The following is a 23832-nucleotide window of genomic DNA, read 5'->3' as shown; positions in this document are numbered from 1 at the left end:
CAGCTGTTGTACAAAGCATCAGCCCAGACAAGCACAGTTCACTTTGTTCAAGGTTTTTCCAAAAACATTCTGAATGACAGATCTAGAACTTTAAGAATCCAAGTGTCCAAGGAATTGAGGATTTACTCAAATGCTTCAGAGATGTGTTGTCTATCATGCAGAAACCACTGCTGACTTCAGACATTGGTTTACAGGTTAGCCACGTTTATTGATGAGTCAATTTAACCGCCTTTACTTATGATGTTATGGTCCCTACCAGAAAAATATTAAGGTTTGGACAAGGTGCCATCTGTATGACTTTAGCATTACTGTACCTTAGGTTAGGTCCTACCTTCAATTTGACAGACTTGAAACTATGTTAGGTAGGACAGCATTGCTGTTCTCAGCCTTGAGCATAGCATATTGCAGCAATCGACATGGGTTAGTATTACTAGGATTACACAGCCAGCAGCATGTATGGATTTGTTCCATTCTGCAATTGTAATAGTTCTGGATTTGTTTCTCTTCTAGGATCTCCTTTGGTGAAATGTTTAAAAGGTTGCAGCTGGACTGGTAACTCTGTTAAATGGATGGGCAGCAAACGCATTGTCAGACTGGACAGTCTCATGAGTTAAAGACTTAACGCAGAGGTCAGTCAAAACCATTGTGGTTAGTGAAAAGCCAGCGTTGTCTACAAATTTTGATTTTTTTTTTTCCCCTTTCAATAAAATCAATTTTTCTTCAATATCAAGGCTTTAAATTCATTGTCTAACTCTCTGTTTCAGCATTGAACATTCTGAAATCTCCTGCTTTTGCGCACACTTTATAAGAAAGAAGTTGTTGCAGTTTGTACAGAAGTCAACCCTTTGGTGATTACGATATTATGTCAAAACGGATGGAGATGATTAACTTGTCATTCCTGACAGATAAAGAGAAGGAAGTAATCATGGGAGTTCTCCTCCGAGATGAGGAGGTGCGGGCAGCTGAGGAAAAGCGAATAAGGTAATGAGAGGAGAGAAGGTGTTGGAATACAATTACTGATTGTGATTGTTTCTAAATCCCTCCATTCATGATGCCACATCAGGGGGCAATACGCACAAAATCTCTGCTCCCAGGCAATCTCCAACCAGCAGTTTTAAACCACAAGGGTAGTCAGAAGCAAAGACTGACAGATAATTTCAGATATCGCCCTTAATAACACTTTTATAATAAACAAATGCTTTTATGGCAAGAAGTACGCTTTTTTCCCGTAAATATAAGAGTGAATTGTAGATGTAAAGCCAGGCAGCAGGAGCAATGATACATAGTTACTTGCTCCTTGTACTTAGATCAGATGTTCCCAAACTGTTTTTGCTGAGCCTGTCCTTGGAGATTCACGCCCCATGCGCATATCCCTCTTTTTAAGAAACAGGGGGGTGAAATTAGTCTTCACCAGTAGTGTGAATGAGCAGTAATGAATTGGCAGCCTGTTTTACATTGCGCACGATTAAAAATTGGGCGCGGTGTAAAATGGGCTACCAAACCGCTATGAGCCTGTTTCACCCTACTGGCGAAGACCAACTTCACCACCCCCATATTTTTGAACGGGACAAGAGGATTTATACTCTCAACTAATATAACATACTGCTTAAGACAGAAAGCACAGTGCCAGTACTATACAGCTGATTAAACTTGAACATAAAGGAACACTTGATGACTCACCCTTACGTTAGTGAGTAGGATGAGCCTGTTTATTCATCAAACCAGGAGAGGTTCATACGCAAATCAGTCTCTAAATTAAAGCTGCTTCCATATTTGTTTATGATGTAAAATAAATAAAGAAAATCCTATTTGACACAGATACGTTGGGTCAAAGTGGACATGTATTTCAACGGCTCTTTGGGACAAACTCAGGGAACTCTTTTTGAATTAAGAGGAGTGATTTTAAAATTGTCTCTCAAAACAGAGTCACCAGCGCCGTCGATGAAATTCTCTTTTAGACTCAGGCCAATCTTGGCTTTTGCTATGAAATCCGCTGAAAATGGATATTGAAACCCAGGTGAAATCCTGCAATTCATTTAACTCTCATTCAGGAAAATATTTGTTGAATTTTGTGCAAAGCTGAGCCAATCAGAGCTGCTTCTGACACACAATAACTGATTACCGTGCACCAGAAGCAGCTCTGATTGGTCAAACTTCCACTTTTAGAAATCAGTGGGATTTCAAGCATCCAATCCTGTGCTGAGATTGCCCCTTGCAAGGCTGCATCGGTGTATAGTTTTTACATAGATAACATAGAAAATAGGAGCAAGGGTAGGCCATTCGGCCCTTCGGCCTGCTCCGCCATTCAAAATGATCATGGCTGATCGTCTAACTCAGTACCCTGTTCCCACTTTTTCCCCATATCCCTTGATCCCTTTAGCATTAAGAAATATATCTATCTCCTTCTTGAATACATCTAATGACTTGGCCTCCACTGCCTTCTGTGGTAGAGAATTCCACAGGTTCACCACCCTCTGAGTGAAGAAATTTCTCCTCATCTCGGTTCTAAATGGCATACCCCGTATCCTGAGACTGTGACCCCTGGTTCTGGACTCCCCAGCCATTGGGAACATCCTCCCTGCATCTAGTCTGTCTAGTCCTGTTAGAATTTGAATTTAAGCTTAAACTTTAAAATTTAAAGAAATTCAGACTTTCAGTGTATCACCTCTGGCTGCATCAGTTGCTCTCCTTCTCAGCCAGCCTGTCCTTCTCATGCCCACCACCCTCTATATCAGATATTCCCCCCCCCCCCCAATTTGGGAACCTCTGACTTAGATGATACTGTTGTTAAGGGTGCCATCAGAAGGCGTGTATGAGGTATCTATGATTTTTGCCCTTCCTGCTCTGTGAAAAATAAGTGGCCTCTGTTCAGTACCTCCCTCCAGAGATTTGACAGCCCCACCTACCATTCCATTCTGCTTCAGTACTGTGGTTCTATTAATGAGGATTGCAGTAGTTCAAGAAGGCTCATCACCACCTCCTAAGGGCAACTAGGGATGGACAGTAAATACAGCCTTCTGTGTATGATTCACATTCTGAGAACAATTTATTTTTTAAAAGGTGCAATTAAGTTGGTGCAGCTGTTGTCCTTAATAGGAGCTAATAATATAATTGATGTCATCTGTCAGTGCAATTCTAATTCTATTCAATGGATGCAGATTAGGGTTTGTGCTGGACGATGTTCCATAATCACACAGTGTCTTGGCTTCTCCTTTATTTTTTTAAGAAAGTTGAAGAACGAACTGCTGGAAATTCGGCGTAAGGGAGCAAAACGTGGCAGTCAGGACTACAGTGTAAAGACTTGTGCACGATGCCAGCAGACACTGGGCCGCATTGTCAAGAGTGGAAATGTGTGCAAGCAGTGTAACCACCTGGTATGCAAGGAATGTGGGATTGGAGGTGTAGATGGAAGATGGAAATGCAACGTATGCATCAAGGAGTCGTGAGTGTGACTTTTACTTCTGTATTTTGTTTGAAGGAAGAAAAGCCTGGGGGAGGTACTTTTTGCATACAGCAGACCAGCCTCGTAATGTGTTTCACTGGGGTTGAGTGACACTGGATCAGCTCCATGCTGGACCTCAGTCAGGGATCACTGCAACGAATGGAGCCATTCCTGGATACATGAGATTCCAGAGTATGCCAAAAGAGAAGCCTATAAGAAAGAAGACCTGAGATGGCAGGTTCACATTGTGTTAGTTGTTTTTCTAAAAACATCAAAGAGTATTTTTCTAATTAGACGACAACAACAACAACAACAACTTGCATTTATATAGTGCCTTCAACATCCCAAGGTGTTTCACAGGAGTGTTATCAAACAAAATTTCACACCAAGCCACATAAGGAGGTATTAGGTCAGATGACCAAAAGCTTGGTCAAAGAGGTAGGTTTTAAGGAGCATCTTAAAGGAAGAGAGAGTGGTAGAGAGATGGAGAGGTTTAGGGAGGGAATTCCGGAGTTTAGGGCCTAGGCAGCTGAAGGCACGGCTGCCAATGGTGGAGTGATTAAAATCGGGGATATGCAAGAGGCAAGAATTGGAGGAGCACAGAAATCTCGGAAGGTTGTAGGGCTGGAGGAGGTTAGAGATAGGGAGGGGCAAGCCATGGAGGGATTTGAAATCAAGGATGAGAATTTTAAAATCAAGGTGTTCCCGGACCGGGAGCCAATGTAGATCAGCAAGCACAGGGGTGATGGGAGAACGGGACTTGGTGCGAGTTAGGATATAGGCAGCAGAGTTTTGCATGAACTCAAGTTTATGGAGGGTGGAAGATGGGAGGCCAACCAGGAAACCATTAGTATAGTCCAGTCTGGAGGTAACAAAAGCATGGACAAGGGTTTCAGCAGCAGATGAGCTGAGGCAGGGGTGGAGACGGGCGATATTACAGAGGTGGAAGTAGGCGGTCTTGGTGATGGAGCTAATATGTGGTCGGAAACTCATCTCGGGGTCAAATAGGACGCCAAGGTTGCAAACGGTCTGCTTCAGCCTCAGACAGTGGCCAGGAAGAGGGATAGAGTCAGTGGCTAGTGAACGGAGGTTGTGGCGGGGACCAAAGACAAAGGCTTCGGCCTTCCCAATATTTAGTTGGAGGAAATTTTTGCTCATCCAGTACTGGATGGCGGACAAGCAATGTGACAAATGAGAGACAATGGAGGGGTCGAGAGAGGTGGTTGTGAGGTAGAGCTGGGTGTCGTCAGCGTACATGTGGAATCTGATGTTGTGTTTTCGGATGATGTCACCGAGGGGCAGCATGTAGATGAGAAATAGGAGGGGGCCAAGGATGGATCCTTGGGGGACTCCAGAGGTAACGGTGCATTGACATTGGAAGAGTTCTTTGATCAAAAATAGGTTACAAACATCTTGTACCAAAAATGCTGGAAAATCAACAAGATGAAACTCAGGTTAACCTGACTGACACTAAAACTTCAGGGGCATTCTTTTCTGCTTAACAGAGAAGGTTCATGATAGTGAGATGCATGAAGAAATTCAGACACAAGATCCAGGGTTCTTTGTCAAAGCCCTAGTGTTGGTACATGATGGACATTTGAGGGCCGATTTTTATGAAATCACACTTCTAGCAGGAAGCCTTAGCTACTGGGAACGTTTGCTGGGAAATCATGGGGAGTGTGCATACCCTTGTCAGGAACGTGCATTCATAAAATTAGTCCAAAAATGTAGACACTAAGATGGAAGATCTCCTCACCATTGATAATGAATCTATGCATCTTTGACAAGTGGTAGGATAAGGAAGGAGATCTATGTCTCGGCTTGCTTGAAATATATTGATCCTGGATGGTCCTTCTGTCCCGATGAATTTCCTTCATGCGATCATTCACTTACTCCTAATCCAAAAGGCATTGAAGGATAGGGTGCTGGTTGACTTTGTTGCATTCTGTTGACTGAGGAAGCCTCTCTCCTAGAAGAACAATCCAAGGGCACTTCTAAAAGCTTGCAGAATCCATCTTCCTCACTGTGACTTTTGAATGCCGTGCCTGTGTCTTTCAGTTGATTCTAATGATTCTCATTATTGACATAACTGATTGCGAGCCACTAGCATTGCATCCTGCAGCCATTTTAAGCAAAGCTGTGGGAAGAGATTTAATTGGATTGCCCAAAGTCAGCACGATCTAAGCATGTCATACCTTAGAGAAAGTAAATTTTGGAGCTGAAATAGAGAACTGATGTTGGAGATTATTCCAATACCAGTAAGAATTATTTGCAGCCCAGATTAAATCTTCACCACAAACCTTCATAGTTAAAAGACCAAGAAAGTGGAATTCCACTCTGTTACTATAATCCTATGTTCTTCACCAGAAAGCTAAAGAAACAGACTGGAGATTGGTTCTTTGAATACCGAGCAAAACGACACAGCCATGATTTTGGTAGCGATATAATCAGAGCATCATTGAAGAGGAAATATGCCTGTAAGTACCAGAGATCTGCATAGTTTCAGTAACACTACATGTGCCTGGTATGCGTGTGCTTACATATACTCACTGAGGTAAAGGATAATACTGCTGAGGAAAGGGTGTTTTTCATTCTATACGCAGTGATTACATTGGGTTTTCCATTCTCTACCACATAAATACCTTCCAACTTTTCTCTTACTGTGCAGTAAATAAGCGAGAAACAGCAGGCCAGGCATTGCTACAGAAGGCACTGGCCAATGAGGCAAAAGCAAGTGCTGCTGCAAAGGCGAGGCGGAAGACATCTCAAGATGGAAGCAGGGTTTCTAGGTGAGTCTGATCACGTAGCACCACAGTTGAGATTTATTTTTATAACATTATTTTAGTTTTTCTGCCATTGATCTGTATATTTTATATTTTAGTTTAATTATTTTGTTTCTTTTTGTTGTTAAGAAACCAAAGTGAATGGGCAAAGGTTATAATGCAGGACACCAGCAAGATTAAAAATAGAAAACGAGCAGATGAGGTAAATTGGGAACCAGTGATTAGGATTAGGGTTTTTTTTAAATCCGAAGATTGTAGGAGGATGGAAAGACTGATGAAGGTAGGGAATCTATAGTTTTGAAATCCTAGAAAAAAATCAACTGGATTTGGCAATTAAACAACGAGTCTTCATTCTAATACAGAAGGAAAGAGGATGAGCATATAAAACAATGTGTTTGGAGCTTGGAAGGAACAAAGGAAAAATTGAGAAATACCAGAAAACTTGCAGTGGAGAAAGAGAAGTTGATAGAGAGAAGTAAGAGAACTATTTTCTTGCATCTTGTTTGAGTGTAAGGGAGGTACTAGAAGAGGCTCCCCAGAAGTGGGAGTAGTATTGAAGCCTTGGACAGTCTTCAGCTTTATGGAGAGCAAAAGGTTGTTGAGGGGGAAAAAAAAGCATTTGTTTCAAAGCAGGAGGCAAAATTTCTTGAAAGTATTCCTAGCCATTGTGGAGATGTGGGAGTTCCATGAGGTCAGAAGGGATAGTGAGGCCAAGAATTTGAGTAGACGAAGCAGGACTAAGGATGGAGCCATCAATGAGAAGAGGTGGTAGTTGTTGGTTAGACGTAAAAGATGTGAAGAAGCTGTAGGGTTGAAATTCCACAGGGGTTCCATTGTCTCGCTCTGTAACTCCGGTAGAACCCCCATGAAATTTTTGCCCCGAAGTATTTAAATAATTGAAAGAAGCAAAATTTTAATTTCCTTCTTGAAGGCATAGAGATCATCAAGATGTTGTAATTCAGCCTTTGCAATGTGAAAAAATTGGTGGCTGTGGGCATTGAGGATATATGGGGACATGTTCCTGCACCTGAGCATATTGGATCTCTTGGGTGCATCACATGCAGGTAAATCAGATGGAGAAGATTGTATGCCCATAACTGGTGTAAAAATCAGGTAGACTTCATTATGGGTGTGCAATCCTTCTCGTCCAATTTTCAGCCATGTGCAGGAGCAGGAAAATCTAACCCATGAACTTTTGTACTAAAGCTTGAATTTAAAAGCCCAGTGTCATGTGCTGGGTGCTTGAAGTGTTTCCTGTACCATTGAACTCTTTCTAACCTCAACCCCCATACTGTAAGGCAAGGACTTACTTGCAGTGATGTTGATCTTTGGCCATGATCATGTTGGGCTCTTGTGATTTTTTTTATGGTTGCTTATAAACAAAAGGAAGCTTCTGGATCTTTAACACTGCATAGATGGAATTAATCTGATTATTGGGAACTATAAGCAAATCAATAGGCTACATATTGGAGGTGGTTTTAATCTATGAAACATTCTTCTAACTTTGTACCATATCATTAAAATGATATTAGTAATGTGGACCAATGGTGTTTCTCTGAAATACCAGCAAATAATAACTAATCCTTGTGCCCGTGATTTTTGGTTTGGTAGCATCCTGTCTGAATCCCAAGATGCTCCTGAGCAGCCAAGCGACACAGAGTCCACTGGACGTGTGAGTGTCAGCAGCTACAAAAGCGACTCGCAATCTGCCTCTAAGCGCAACACACCCAACAATTCCAGGTGAGAGATCTGTGGCTGATACAGTCCAAAATTCCTGTGATCAAATGGAAATTTGGACATTAATGTGAATCAGACCATTTATTTATGTTTCTGGTCATTGAAATAATCGTTGAGCTTTTTGTCATGTGCCTGTGTTTAGCCTCTCTTTCTCTACTTCACCTTTTTTGAATCTTCTTATACCATGCAGCCTTACCATCTGAAGGGATGAGCAGGCGATACTCCTAGGCCTTTGACGGTGCTGCTGTGAAACCAGATTCATAGTGCTGTGTACCAGCAATCTCAGGTGATGCTCCCTCTCTCTGGGGAAGTGCTAGGCCTTCATTTAGCTCCCCTCTGCAGCAGCATGGCTGATAGTGGTTACTCAGCACATGGAGGATTGTAGGCGAGATCCCATATTGTACCAATCTCTGGAGAATTGCATTAGTGCTACCTTCAGGATAATTTGGTTATGCTCCTCATGTAGGTGTGTCATGTTACTGAGCCTTCATCCCTCTTCAAGGTCCTGTTGGGCCCATATCTAACACAATATACTTGTCTTTTATTATTGTGCACCCTAAAAACTTAAAAATGAATGCCATTTATCATAGAAGGTCTAAGAAACCAAATCAATTTTATTGTAGTATTCACTAAAAATATTGAATATGAGATTATTCAGAATTTATATGCACTGAATTTTAAAAATTTGCTTTAAATAATAAGCCAGGATACTAAACTAGTTTTTATCTGCATATTTAGAGCAGAGAAGGCACCGATGTCACCATTCATACCATTGCAAATGTAAATTCAGCATCTTATTTGTGGTTTAGTATAAGTGAAGGTATTTCTGTTTCGGTGTTGAATATAGACATGCAAAGAAAGGTGTCAGTTATAACGACTATGACCATACTGCTTCAAGCACTGGAGGAACTCAGTGCCACCTCCAGAAGCTCTGTAACAATGTATAGTTTCTAATGTAGGAATCACAGCCAAATGGAGGATAAGATAATTTGAGAAACGCTTAGGGCTACTGTGTTTAAAATGAATGGGTTAATGCCAGTGTCACAATAACACCAACTGGAAAATCTAGGCTATTGAGTCACACTGGGGTCCATTTTTATGGTCACCCTGTGAGTGGCTATTCACATGCGAGCTTGGACAGTGGGTGTTGGCAGGCTATTCAACAGAAGCATCATAGCCAAGCCTGATCTTGTGCTCGCCTGGCATCCACACCCATGCACTTCCTGCCAGGGATCACCGGATTGCAATCAGGAGTGGGAAACCTGGCTGAATTTTCTCTTCCCTGGTCCAGAGGCACTGAGGCCTTTTGTGCTAATCCTACAGCCAAGCTGAGATCAATTAGCTCAGTACCAGGAATCAAACCTGGGAGCTTCCTGGCTCAGTTACACACCATCTTTATCAACTGAATCATCAGGGGAGCCAATCCCTCTTTCTGTCTGACAGCAGGACCCTGAGACACTGATGCATGCAAACGATAAATTTAGTTTAGTGACAATTAGTAATTCTTGGGGCCAACCTCTGCAATAGAATGGTGAGCTGCACATTATAAGTAATATTGGTGCAAACAGAAATCATGTCACATAAGGCACCTGCTATGTACAATATTTATCCAACAGGTGGGCCAGATTGAGTAAACCTCTTGTAATTCCACTGTTTGTGTGCTGCTTGCTGGAGTTCACCCATTTGATAAACATTGTAATCAACAGATATGTCCATTCTATGGGTCTGTGACTGAACATTACAAGTTTTTTTTGAAGAGTGAGGCCATGTAGTGACCTTATCATTAAGAATTCCTTTCACTAAATTAAGCCACAGTTCAGAAAATGAACCCAAATTGTGCTGGAGTATGTTTTGGCACCAAAACTCAGAAATACTGCACAGACCTCGGACAAAAGTCCAGTCACCATGTGTATGATGTGTTTAAAAGAATACTGTGATGAGAAGTATTGTTCCCATAACTACGTCATGGTAAGACCATCGTGGGTTCTGAGTATTCTGTCAAAAATGTTGCTGCTTCATTTGTTTATGTATTATGGGGGTGAATTTCTCCGGGGGTTCTCCCCTAGTCTGCCATAAGTTCATCAAAAAAGCCGTGGAAACCCCAGAAAAATGGTGTAAACGGCATTTGTGCAATTTTTCCAGGGCTTCTGCAGTACTTCCACCAAAGTTATGGTGGTTAAGCAGGAGTACCCCTGAGGAAATTCACCCCCTATGTATCAGTGAAGCTCCAGCAAACTTTGTGACTTTCCTGTTTCTATATTTTTCAGGCGGAGTTCCTTAACAGAAAGCAGTGCTGGTAACATGAATGACCGTCCCATTTCCAAACCCATGAACACAGGCAGCATGACTCTTCCAGCCATATTGAGGTCATCTACCGCCAACAAAACCAACACGCAGTCTGACTCTGATAATGTATGGCAATACACACTCCTAGTTTGTGTTTTACTTATTCTTAGCATGTGAGCAAAGCTGGCAAGGCCGCATTTATTGCTCGTTCCCAGTTTTTTACAGCTGAGTGGCCAATTCAGAATACATTAAGAGCCAACCACATAAACTGACCACCTTAGTGAACAAGTTAGGTTTTCACAACAATCCAGAAGCTTTCATGATTTTTTTTTCTGGTGCCCGCCCACAAATTTTAGAGCGGTTACCCTAATATTAGGAGTTTCAAAAAAACTACTCTCAAACATTAAGAGATGGTATCAATGTCCATATAAAGAGTGCAGAGCTCAGAAGGAGTAGTTTTAAGATTTAAGAGCAATAGGTCATGCTTTACAAATCTAATGGAGTACTTTGAGAAGGTAACTAAATTGGTTGTTGACAATCCAATGAATGATATTTGGATTTGCAGAAAGTTTAACTTATAAAAATGAAAGCACATGGAATTAATGACAAATTAGGTAGTTTGAGTTATGCAGGGATCTGTTCTGGCGCTGTCCTGTTCAAATTATTGATAAATAATCTAGGTCTTTAAAATGCTGAGAGGCTCAGATATAAGCTGGCTACTTGGTCTTGGAGCACAAAACTACAGTACATAGCTTCAAAATGAAAATCCTCAATCAAGATAGGAGGATTTTTTTCCACACAGAATAGTGCAAATGGAGAACAAACTCTCAGGAAAATGTTTTTAAAAATTTGTTCAGGGGATGTGGGCGTCGCTGGCAAGGCCAGCATTTATTGCCCATCCCTAATTGCTCTTGAGAAGGTGGTGGTGAGCCGGCTTCTTGAACCGCTGCAGTCCATGTGGTGAAGGTTCTCCCACAATGCTGTTAGGTAGGGAGTTCCAGGATTTTGACCCAGCGATGACGAAGGAACGGCGATATATTTCCAAGTTGGGATGGTGTGTGACTTGGAGGGGAAGGTGAAGGTGGTGTTGTTCCCATGTGCCTGCTGCCCTTGTTCTTCTAGGTGGTAGAGGTCGCAGGTTTGGGAGATGCTGTTGAAAAAGCCTTGGCAAGTTGCTAAGTGCATCCTGTGGATGGTACACACTGCAGCCACGGTGCGCCGGTGGTGAAGGGAGTGAATGTTTAGGGTGGTAGATGGGGTGCCAATCAAGCAGGCTGCTTTTTCCTGGATGGTGTTGAGTTTCTTGAGTGTTATTGGAGCTGCACTCATCCAGGCAAGTGGAGAGTATTCCATCACACTCCTGACTTGTGCCTTGTAGATGGTGGAAAGGCTTTGGGGAGTCAGGAGGTGAGTCACTCGCCGCAGAATATCCAGCCTCTGACCTGCTCTTGTAGCCACAGTATTTATATGGCTGGTCCAGTTAAGTTTCTGGTCAATGATGACCCCCAGGATGTTGATGATGGGAGATTCGGCGATGGTAATGCCATTGAATGTCATGGGGAGGAGGTTAGATTCTCTCTTGTTGGAGATGGTCATTGCCTGGCACTTGTCTGGCGCAAATGTTACTTGCCACTTATCAGCCCAAGCCTGGATGTTGTCCAGGTCTTGCTGCATTCAGGCAGGGACTGCTTCATTTTCTGAGGGGTTGTGAATGGAACTGAACACTGTGCAATCATCAGCAAACATCCCCATTTCTGACCTTATGATGGAGGGAAGGTCATTGATGAAGCAGCTGACGATGATTGGGCCTCGGACACTGCCCTGAGGAACTCCTGCAGCAATGTCCTGGGGCTGAGTCAGTCGTGTCGATTAACTCCTTCAAAGAACAGCTGGATAAATATGATTGGGAACAAATTGAAGATCACAAGGATAGATATGTAGCAGGGTTATTCTCTGAATTTTTGTTGAAGGCCACAATCAGAAATGTCCTAACATGCTTTACCTTGGAACAATGGAAAAGGGATAGTCCTGCTTCCAAATAGCATTTTTTGCTATTTCTCCCTGGAAAGCAAGTGGTGAAGGAAAAGTGCTGAATCCCACAGTTGAGCTTCCTGTGATTTAAAGTCCACAGGTAAATAATGCAGCAAGCTCAGAGGTGAGGAGAAGGTGGGCCACATTATGAGTCCTTCTGTATGGACTGAGTGCCCAAATACTCCAAAAGACATAATGGTTCCTGCACTGATGTCATGTTTGTGGAGAGCAGCAGGCTACAGTTAAATAGTGGGTAATGAAGAAATATTCTGGGGTACTGTTCCATTACTTTTATGAATCTAAGAGTATTTATGCTAGATATCTCCTTCAGAAGATTAAATGCATAGATAGAGTCCATGAGAAGGTGGATTGTATATGACCATTGGATACTTTCTCAACAAATCAGTCATTATGTGGTATAATTTCACATGATGGTGATACTGTACGGGATAGGAAAAATAAACTAACCATAAAAACACAAAATACTCGGATCTAGTTCTAAAATTTATTGAATGTTTTAACCTTTTTTCCTTTACAGGAAATACGGTCAAAAAAACACGGCAGAGTTTCAGTGGATGAAAATGCTTCAGAGAGCATGTTTAAAAAGAATGCAAAAAGCATCCTGAAGCCCACAGGTAAGGCTTGGCTCATCTACGCTTCTTGAGTCTAATTCAATCAAAAGTATACTTAAAGCACATTGAAAATGTTCCATGCCCCACTGTCCTGATCTCAGGTGAACCACAGGGAAGAGGCCAGAAGCTTCTCCAGAAGGAAGAAAGCTCATTCCATGCCACATTTGCGCACCTACTTAAGTACATCAGTTTCAGAGAAAGTCTGGCAGATGCCGAGAAGCAGATTACTTGGCCACCACAGCAACAGATAATGTGTGGCACAGAGAGACCAAGGAAGGGAAAGGAGATAAAATTACCTTGAGGTATCATGCTCAATCTCTCACCAATGCTGAATTAGCTGCTCTTGGTGGGGGCACTACTTTTGGTCTCTGCATCCCTTGGCCAAGGAGGAAAAGCAGCCAAGGATCCTGCTCCTGATTGATATCCACTGGCCCCTACTGGAAAGACCCTTTGGTCAACAGGTTAGGAAAGGACCAGGCTTGGCTGTGAATCTCCCCCATGATTGAACTGCCTGCTGACAGGCACTCATTAAGAATGGACACTTAGATAAGGTATTAGATGGCAGTCGTTGCCTATGGAACCACACTCGAGCATCAGTCAGCACCTTCATGTCAGGAAGCAGAAAATGGGAAAGGGGGGAGAGAATCTTAAAAAGAGGGAGTCTCACTCTCAAAATAAAAAAATCACAACTCTGAAAGGAGTAGGCTACATTTGTGTGCTGCACCAGAGGCGAGAACCCAAGCCAATATCCTGGCTTCAGTTGACATTCACATTGCGTTATCCTCCAGATGATGAGTTGCCAATCTCATCCCTTCAAATGGGATTTCCCCTTGTTTTGTGCATCAGCACTCTCTATTAACTGGCCACAGAATGCCATTCAGAAGCAGTTGTGGTTCCCGGGTTGCTTGTTCATCTCTGTCTCCACTGTGAAGCAATAAGACTTTTGTATTTGTCCAGGTAATCTCATACATAGCTGTATCTGGTACATGGACTGCATTTGTAGGTGGTGTTTCTGGTATATGGGCTGTGATTTGCCTACTTTTGGTCTAGCGCATGGGCTGTTTGGCCAGTGACTCAGGCAAAATTCAGTATGACCCCATTCATACTCCATAAAATTAGGATGGGCAGAGGCATCACTAGGTGTTATTGTGTTGGTGCAGCATTATCCCAATCTGTGCTCTTTAAATAATTATTTTATATTATAATTGTTAGATTACAGTAAATCAGTGTTGGATCTTCGCATATCAGATTCTACAAACAAAGGTGATTCCATGGGAGACCGTAGTCGGTCAGTTCCAGGTCTCAATGTGGAACAGGTCAGTGTATCTGTACGTGTATTTTTATGTATGAGCTTTATACCCCGCATCCAGTCCACTGATCACCAGCTTACACTTTCAGAACATTGCCCACTTACACCTCTACCTCTCCTCCACCATTGCTGAAATCCTCTTTATCACCTTAAGAATCAAGTTATTAAATGCTCTCTTCACCAGTCTTGTCCACCCTTCAAAACTTGTTTATCCAGAACTTTGTAGCCCAAGTCCTCTCCTACATAAAGTCATCCCCTTCCCCAGCCTTGTCATGCTACACAAGGTCCCTTTGCCCCACAAACTGATTTCAGGATCCCTGTCCTCATTCTCAAATGCTTCCGTTACCATGCTGTACCCTACCTGGATATCTTCTCTGGGTATATGCTCCGTTCCTCTGTCTCTGGTTTTCTACTTGTTTCTTGCTCCCTCTACGCCACAATCGGAAGCCAGTCTTTCAGCCATAACATCTCTGCTGCCTTTTCCCAAACCACTTTGCCTTGCTACCTTTTCCCCTGCCTTCAAAACCCTCTTAAAAGCCTAACTTTTTATCCAGGCCTTGAGTCTCTCCTCCTCTATTTTCTGTCCACCGCTCCCCTTTGTAAGCACTTAGAGACTTCTTGTTGCATGAGGTTGTTATATAAACATAAGTTGTTTTGTTGTTAAACCCTCTCTGGGCAAAAGACTTCCAAGACCCTAATCATCGATAGCTTCAAGAAATGGCTTAGTAGACTGTATATCTTTCACAGTCCTCACAACATGCCTGCACTTGGTAATATTGCTGTGAGAAATGCCACAAGCATCTACATGCTGTGCCAAACCCAGTGTGCCAAAGAAGTATGGCCTCTTGGCTGATGTACTAAAGTGGCTGAAATGTAGGCCCAAGTTTTCTGCGTTTGTTCTCTCAAGCCTGCGATTTTCTGCCCATTAAAGTGTATGCACCGAAAGTCACGTGCTGCAAGGGAACATCTTGCGAATGTTTTATAGTTGAATAAGGCAAACGTCGAAGGGATGAGAAATAAATTGACCACAGTAAACTGGGCTGAACTGTTAAAGGTTAAACCTACAGACAAACAATGGGAAGTATTCAAAGAAGCATTCGATGCAATACAAAGCAAAACCAGTACATACCCCTAAAAGGCAAAAGCTTCACCTGTACAGTTAAGCAACCACGGTCAACAAAATCTAGAGATAAGAGACAGAATCTAGCTAAAAGAAAAGGCTTACACAAATGCAAGAAAAAGTGGAAATCCAGCAGACCGGTAGAGCCATAAAAGCAACATAGGGATACAAAGGAAGTAATAAGAGGTGCAGAAGAAGAATATAAAAACAGACTTGCAAGGGATATCAAAGCTAACAGCAAAAGTTTTGATAAATATATTAAGAGAGCATAGTAAAGGGAAATATGGGCCCATTAAAGACAGATGCAAGTGAGATGATAAATGAACAATAAGGAAATGGCAAACTTCTTAAATGAATACGTTGTATCCGTTTTCACAGTACAGGAAGAGATTATCAGCAAAAATAAAAGTGCATGGAATTGGAGGTAACTTTGTGACATTGGTTGGTATTTGATTTGGAGGGGGGGTGGTGGTAGGAGACAGAGAGTAGGGATAAAGGGAATGGTACTCTGATTGGTGGGATGTGACAAATGGTGTTCCCCAGGGATATGTACTGGGGCCTCAGCTTTTCACTATATTTATAAATGACGGATGAAAGACTAGAGAATTGTATATCCAAGTTTGCAGATGACACTACGATAGGAGGCACAGTAAGTTGTGTAGATGGGAGCAGGAAGTTACAAAGGGACATAGACAGATCATGTGAGTGGGCAAAACTGTGGCAGATGGAGTTCATTATGGGAAAGTGCATGGTCATCCACTTTGGATCCAAGAAAAACAAATCAGAATATTATCTTAATGGCAAGAGACTAGGAACTGTGGCGGAAGAATGAGATTTGGGTGTCCATGTACACAAATCACTAAAAGCTAGTGCACAGGTACAAAAAGTAATCAAAAAGGCTAATGGAATGTTGGCTTTTATCTCGAGGGCTGGAATATAAAGGGGAGAAAGTTATACTTCTGCGATACAGAGCCTTGGTCAGGCCCCATCTGGAGTACTGTGTTCAGTTTTGGACACCGCACCTCAGGAAAGATATATTGACCTTGGAAGGGGTACAACACAGATTCACCAGAATGATACCAGGGCTTAAAGGGTTAAATTATGAGGTTGCATAAAATCAGCTTGTACTCCCTTGAGTTTAGAAGGTTGAAGGCTGATTTAACTGTGGTGTTTAAAATGATAAAGGGATTCGATAGGATAGATACAGAGAAACAATTTCCTCTAGTGGGAGAACCCAGAACAAGGGGGCACAATCTTAAAATTAGGGCTAGGTCATTCAGGAGTGAAATCAGGAAACACTTTTTCACGCAAAGGGTGGTAGAAATCTGGAACCCTCTCCCCCAAAAGGCTGTGGATGCTGGGTCAATTGAAATTTTCAAAACTGAGATCGATAGATTTTTGTTAGGTGAGGGTAGCAAGGGATATGGATCAAAGATGGGTAATTTGGAGTGAGATACAGATAAGCCATGATCTGATTAAATGCAGGAACAGGCCCAAGGGGCTGAATAGCTTATTCCTGCTCCTATGTAAATGAAAAACTCACGGCCAGTGTCTGAGTATGAACATAGAGTTTTCTGAAACCTTCATCGACACTTCGATAGAACATCAGGATAGGGTGTGTTCATTAAACCACTCTCCTATGAATAAGTCAACAGAAAGTAAGTAATGCTGAAGCCATAAAATCTTTAGTTGCACCATATCATAGTGTGTTGGCATAATAGTTCACAGAGCAGTGGAAGAAGGGTTCACGCCAGCAATTCCACATGCTGAATTGCTTTAATTAGATGTGTTACTCCAAGGAAGAAACCAAGCTTGTTGCCAGTTACTTTCTTAAGGGGAGGGAGCGGTACTCCAGGGCTGCTAGAGACAGACAAAATGGAAAAGGAGGGGCGTAGCCCTGATAATGAAGGAAGACATAAAGACAGTAGTGAGAAAGGATCTTGGCTAGGAAGATCAGGAAGTAGAATCAGTACGGGTGGAGATAAAAAATAACAAGGGGCAGAAATCACTGATGAGGGTAGATTATACTGCTGGACAGAGTATTAATCAAGAAATGAGGAGCTTGTAACAAAGGTAATGCAATAATCGTGGGGGATTGTAATCTTCATATAGACTGGGCAAATAAAATTGGCAAAAGTAGTTTAGAGGAGGAGTTCATGGAATGCATTCGAGACAGTTTCCTAGAACAATATGTTGTGGAACCTACCTTGGAAGAGGCTATTTTAGATCATGTCTTGTGTAATGAGACAGGGTTAATTAATAATCTCATAGTAAGGGATCCTCTGCGGCAGAGTGATCATAATATGATAGAATTTCACGTTGAGTTCGAGAGTGACGTACTTAAGTCCGAAACTAGAGTCTTAAGCTTAAACAAAGCCAATTACATAGGTATGAAGGGCGAGTTAGCTAAGGTTGTTTGGGAAATTAGATTAAAAGATACGATGGTTGATAAGCAATGGTTAACATTTAAAGAAATATTTCATGATTCTCAAACATTCCATTGAGGAATAAAAACTCCACGGTAAAAGTGATCCTTCCATGGCTAACTAAAGAAGTTAAGGATAGTGTTAGGTTAAAAGAAGAGGCTTATAATGTTGCCAAGAAGAGTAGTAAGTCCGAGGATGACCAAAAAATTGATAGAGGGACAAAATAGAATATGAAAGTAAACTAGCAAGAAATATAAAAACAGATTGTAAGAGCTTCTACAAGTATGTAAAAAGGAAGAGAGTAGTGAAAGTAAACGTGGATCCCTTAGAGGCTGAGACAGGAGAAATTATAATGGGGAATAAGGAAATGGCAGAGACGTTAAACAGATATTTTGTATCTGTCTTCACAGTAGAAGATGCAAAAAACATACCAGAAATAGTGGGGAACCAAGGGTCTAATGAGAGTGAGGAACTTAAAGTAATTAATAATAGTTAAAAAAAAGTACTGAAGAAATTAATGGGACTAAAAGCCGACAAATCCCCTAAACCTGATGGCCTACATCCTAGGGTTCTAAAAGAAGTGGCTGCAGTGATAGTGAATGCATTGGTTGTGATCTTCCAAAATTCCCTAGATTCTAGAACAGTCCCAGTGGATTGGAAGGTAGCAAATGTAACCCCGCTATTCAAGAAAGGAGGGAGAGAGAAAACAGGGAACTACAGGCCAGTTCGCCTGACACCAGTAGTTGGGAAAATGCTGGAATCCATTATTAAGAACGTGGTAACGGGGCACCTAGAAAATCATAATATGATTAGGCAAAGTCAACATAGTTTTATGAAAGGGAAATCACGTTTGACAAATTTATTAGAGTTTTTGAGGATGTAACTAGCAAGGTAGATAAAGGGGAACCAGTGGATGTAGTATATTTGGATTTTTAAGAAGCATTTGATAAGGTGCCACACAAAAGGTTGTTAAGCAAGATAAGGGCTCATGGGCTTGGGGGTAATATATTGGCATGGACAGAGGATTGGTTAATGGACAGAAAACAGAGAATGGGAATAAACGGGTCATTTTCAGGTTGGCAGACTGTAACTAGTGGGGTGCCACAAGGATCAGTGCTTGGGCCTCAGCTATTTACAATTTATGTTAATGACTTAGATGAAGGGAGCAAATGTAATGTATCCAAGTTTGCTGACGATACAAACTAGTTGGGAAAGTAAGCAGTGAGGAGGACGCAAAGAGTCTGCAAAAGAATATAGACAGGTTAAGTGAATGGGCAAGAAGGTGGCAGGTGGAGTATAATGTGGGGAAATGTGAGGTTATTCACTTTGGTAGGAAGAACAGAAAAACAGAATATTTTTTAAATGGTGAGAAACTATCAAATGTTGGTGTTCAGAGAGATTTGGGTGCCCTTGTATACGAAACACAGAAAGTTAACATGCAGGTTCAGCAAGCAATTAGGAAGGCAAATGGTATGTTGGCCTTTATTGCAAGGGGGTTGGAGTACAAGAGTAAGGAAGTCTTGCTGTAATTGTACAGGACTTTGGTGAGATCACATCTGGAGTACTGTGTACAGTTTTGGTCTCCTTACCTAAGGAAGGATATACTCGCCTTAGAGGCGTTTCAACAAAGATTCACTAGATTGATTCCTGGGATGAGAGGGTTGTCCTATGAGGAGAGATTGAGTAGAATGGGCCTATACTCGCTGGAGTTTAGAAGAATGAGAGGTGATCTCATTGAAACATGTAAGATTCTGAGAGGGCTTGACAGGGTAGATGCTGAGAGGCTGTGTCCCTGGGCTGGAGAGTCTAGAATTAGCAGGCATAGTCTCAGGATAAGGCGTCGGCCATTTAGGACTGAGATGAGGAGAAATTTCTTCACTCAGAGGGTTGTGAATCTTTGGAATTCTCTACCCCAGAGGGCTGTGGATACTGAGTCGTTGAGTATATTCAAGGGTGAGATCAATAGATTTTTGGACTCTAAGGGAAACGAGGGATATGGGATCAGGTGGGAAAGTGGAGATGAAGTTGAAGATCATCCATAATCTTATTCTTTGGCGGAGCAGGCTCGAGGGGCCATATGGCCTACTCCTGTTCCTATTTCTTATGTTCTTATGCTTAGGAGCACTTTTGAGTGTCTGGTTGCCGAATAATATTAGCAGAGTCTTTAGATTTTCCAAGGTCAGGATGGAAACAAACATGATTTTTTGTAAATAAAATTGGAATGAGAAATAAACTAGTCATAGTTTGAACAATTACCTGTACAGTGTTACAGAGGCAAATTATCCACAGGTGTTTAACTTCTGGTAACGTTACAGCAGTAAATAATCAGTTGTAATCTCTGTGTTTTGACAGGATGAGGAGGAAGAGGAGGACGAGGAGGACATTGATAAATTGGTGACAATACACCGGCTGACAAACGCTCGCCACAGCCTCAAGAGTGGCAATTCTGTTGTAAGTGACTCAATAAAATATTGAAATTATGAATCTCCATATACAAAAATTGCTCATGCATGTGCTGTGTGCACAGAAACAGATATAGGGCTAAATTTATTGCCCTTTCATAGTCAAAATGGGCAGAAAATATAGTCCGTAGTGCCACTGAGAGCATAGAGGCTTTACCAAGATGTTCCACTACAGGGCTTACAATTTGTTATTGGTACAGGCTGATTTTAGTGGTGCAGGAGCGCACTCCATGTGGCATAGCGTGATAAATTCTCATGAAATTTCGAATTTTGTGTTCTTTCCTTCTCAAGCTGTGCACATACTATGACTGAGAGGTCAAGTGGCCAATGTGCGGCTCGGCCTCCACCAATACCCTAATCCAGCAGCCATGAGGCAGTCAACAGCAGCTCTGGGAATTACACCATTTGATTTCTTTTCACTTCTCCTATGAGCAGTGTTCATTGTTTCTCCTCAACACAGTAGCTGAGGTTGGGGACTTAGTGGAGTGGGAAAACCAAGTGAAGCTATTCTTCAAAGTTGCTGTTTGATTCCTATTGGCAAAAACATTACATGTGCCTGGCAAGGTCACTCCAGTTTTTTGACATTTTATTGAGTGGTTCACTCTGGGGAGAAATGTTTATTTCCTTTGTTCCCCGCCTCTCCAGAAAGCATTGACTCCTCATTGGGGTATGGTTCCAAAGAGTGCCAGTCAGACTCCAATAACTCACTTAAGTGGTCATTATTCAAGTACAAGTCTTGATGCTGGCAAATTTGATACAGTCTTCACAAATCATTCATGCACATGCATCTCCAGCAGGGGTCACTGGGTAGCTGTCAGGAACGGAAATTCTGCCAATTTTCCCCTTGATAATGATAGGGCAGTAATCGTAGTGTGCTTATTGTTGCCCCAAAAACTGACATTAGCTAATTCAGTACAGATTGAAGTTTGAACCCTGGGATCTCCATGGTCTGTATGGCTCAGCTACTCACGGGATAAATTCGCTGACCATCAGGGGAGAAGAGAAATATTATTGTTTAGAGAAATTATCAAGATACAATTCTAACATGACCCTGTTCCCATTAGTTGCCTGACTTATATATCCTTCTACCCAGGCCAGCCAATTTTCACTCATTAAGAGTAACAATCACTCATTTCGGTATAAAATTTAACCTCTTGTGATGTATCTCTTCTAAACACAGCTCCATGTGGTTAAACAGATTTGCTACCCATGTCACTCTGATCATAAATGTCACTTCTCTAATATTTCCCTGATGTTGACAGCACTATCTATACCCAAACAAATAGGGATAGTGTTAGGAGATCTTTTCTGTACATTTAATCTATGCTATTTATACCTGATAATGGGACTGTGCAGAGGAAGGTCTACATCTAACCTGTGATATCTGATCGAGGTGTACTTTATAGTGATACTGGATATTGAAAGTGGAAAAAGATTTCCCAGTCCTGACATCCCTCACTTTGATGAGGATAAAATCTTCCCCCAATCCCTTACCTGAAGAAAAAAAAGTTCAAAGCCTCTCAGAAATAGTATAGGCTATTTTAATTATATGAAGATTACATAAATTATATTATAAATCGCATGAGGTAAATTTAACAAACTGGGATCTGTAGTTTTTTTTGTTATTTAATTTACTTTCATACTAATATTACAGCACTTTTATTTCAGAGTACAATAGGCAGCATGGCTAGCATCTACAGTGAGGCAGGTGACTATGGCAATGTCGTAGTCACTGGGGAGATCATCTTCTTTCTGAGCTATGACCAAAAGAAACAAGCACTTAATATACATGTGAAGGAGTGTCGTAACCTGGCTTATGGAGATGAGAACAAGAGGAGGTCAAACCCGTAAGTGTTTGTGTGTGTTTATGGAATGCCAAATATTCCCAAAGATACTCTGTGTATTGAAGTAAATATAACTCATGTGAATTTGACAGCATGATGCAGGTCATTGGTCAGTTTGAAAGGTTTGTCATTAAAGCTTTGTTGGAATAATAATTTCCCAGTAGGCTGGAGATAAGTGGATACCATATTCAATTGGAAATATTCAGTGAATTTTGGTAGTTTTTCACTATTTATGGGCTGTTTGCTTGCAAGTTAGTACATATATTGGATGCTGGAATTATAGTCAGAACATCTTTAAAAAAAAAGGAGGGGGTAGCAGTATTGATCGAAGAGACTATTACAGCACTGGAAAGGGATGGTGTACTTGAGGGGGTCAAAGACAGAATCTATTTGGTTAGAATTAAGGATCAATGGAGGAGCTATTACGCTACTGGGTGTATACTATAGGCCACCAGTGGGAAGGAGATAGAGGAGCAAATTTTCAGACAAATTGCAGAAAGGTGCAAGAACTATAGAGTAGTAATAATGGGGGACTTCAATTATCCTAATATAGACTGGGATAGTAACAGTGTAAAGGGCAAAGAGGGGGAGGAATTCCTGAAATGTGTGCAAGAGAACATTCATGATCAGTATATTTCCAGCCCAACAAGGAAGGAAGCAGTGTTTGGATCTAGTTCTGGGGAATGAAGAGGGACAAGTGGAGCATGTTTCAGTGTGGCAGCATTTGGGGAACATTGATCATAATATCATCAGGTTTAGAATAGTTATGGAAAAGGACAAAGAACATTCAGGTGTGAAAATATTAAACTGAAGGAGGGCTCATTTCATTGAGTTGAAAAGGGATCTGGTCCAGGTTGGCTAGAATCAAAGATTGGCAGGCAAAACAGCAATTGAGTAATAGAAGGCCTTCAAAGAGGAGATAGTTTGGGTACAGACTAGACACATTCCCACAAGGGGGAAAGGAAGGGCATCCAAAGCTAGAGTTCCCTGGATGAATAAAGATATGGAGATTAAAATTAAACAGAAAAAGGAGGCTTATGACAAATTTTAAGTTCATAGTACAGTGGAGAAATAAGCCGAATATAGAAATATAAATAGTAAAAGGGTAGTTAAAGAAAGAGTGGGGCCAATTAGGGACCAAAAAGGAGATCTTTTTGTGGAGACAGCGGGCATGGCTGAGGTACTAAACGAGTACTTCGCATCTGTCTTCATGAAAGAAGAGGATGCTGCCAATGTCACGGTAAAGGAGGAGGTAGTAGAGAGATTGGATAGGATAAAAATAGATAAAGAGGAGGTACTTAAAAGGTCGGTGGTACTCAAAGTAGAAAAGTCACCGAATGGGATACATCCTAGGTTACTGAAGGAAGTAAGAGTGGAAATTGCGGAGGATCTAGCCACAATCTTCCAAACCTCCTTAGATATGGGAGTGGTGCAAGAGGACTGGAGGATTGCAAATGTTACACCCCTGTTCAAAAAAGGAGAGAGGAATAAACCTGGCAACTACAGGCCAGAGTCTCTAACGTCAGTGGTGAGGATACTTTTAGATCTGGGGCAAAATTAATTGGCACTTGGAAAAGTATGGGTTAATAAATGAAAGCCAGCACAGATTTGTTAAAGGCAGATCGTATTTTGACTAACTTGATTGAGTTCTTTGATGAAGTAACAGAGAGGGTTGATGAGGGTAGTGTGGTTGAGTGTATGTGGACTTTCAAAAGGCATTTGATAAAATACCACATAATAGGCTTATTAGCAAAATTGAA

The 23832-nt window shown here is 41.6% G+C and overlaps 1 protein-coding gene across 2 annotated transcripts in view; it reads left to right on the top strand.

The window, feature by feature from the left end:
• The window catches only part of sytl4 (synaptotagmin-like 4), an 85661-nt gene that overhangs the window by 39526 nt on the left and 22303 nt on the right, over window positions 1–23832 (top strand). For both annotated transcript variants that reach the window (XM_067996929.1, XM_067996930.1), the window contains 11 exons: window positions 511–629; window positions 765–981; window positions 3227–3442; window positions 5810–5919; window positions 6111–6231; window positions 7837–7965; window positions 10230–10374; window positions 12818–12914; window positions 14124–14227; window positions 20119–20217; window positions 21897–22075. In XM_067996929.1, coding sequence (XP_067853030.1) covers window positions 863–981; window positions 3227–3442; window positions 5810–5919; window positions 6111–6231; window positions 7837–7965; window positions 10230–10374; window positions 12818–12914; window positions 14124–14227; window positions 20119–20217; window positions 21897–22075 — 1319 coding nt within the window. In that variant the 5' untranslated portion in view covers window positions 511–629; window positions 765–862. The remainder of the gene's footprint in view (window positions 1–510; window positions 630–764; window positions 982–3226; window positions 3443–5809; window positions 5920–6110; window positions 6232–7836; window positions 7966–10229; window positions 10375–12817; window positions 12915–14123; window positions 14228–20118; window positions 20218–21896; window positions 22076–23832) is intronic.

Source organism: Heptranchias perlo, chromosome 15 (assembly GCF_035084215.1).
Source record: "Heptranchias perlo isolate sHepPer1 chromosome 15, sHepPer1.hap1, whole genome shotgun sequence".
In the NCBI taxonomy this organism is placed as follows: domain Eukaryota; kingdom Metazoa; phylum Chordata; class Chondrichthyes; order Hexanchiformes; family Hexanchidae; genus Heptranchias; species Heptranchias perlo.
Note: the sequence above shows the minus strand (reverse complement) of the source record. Positions and strands in the feature narration are given on the sequence as shown.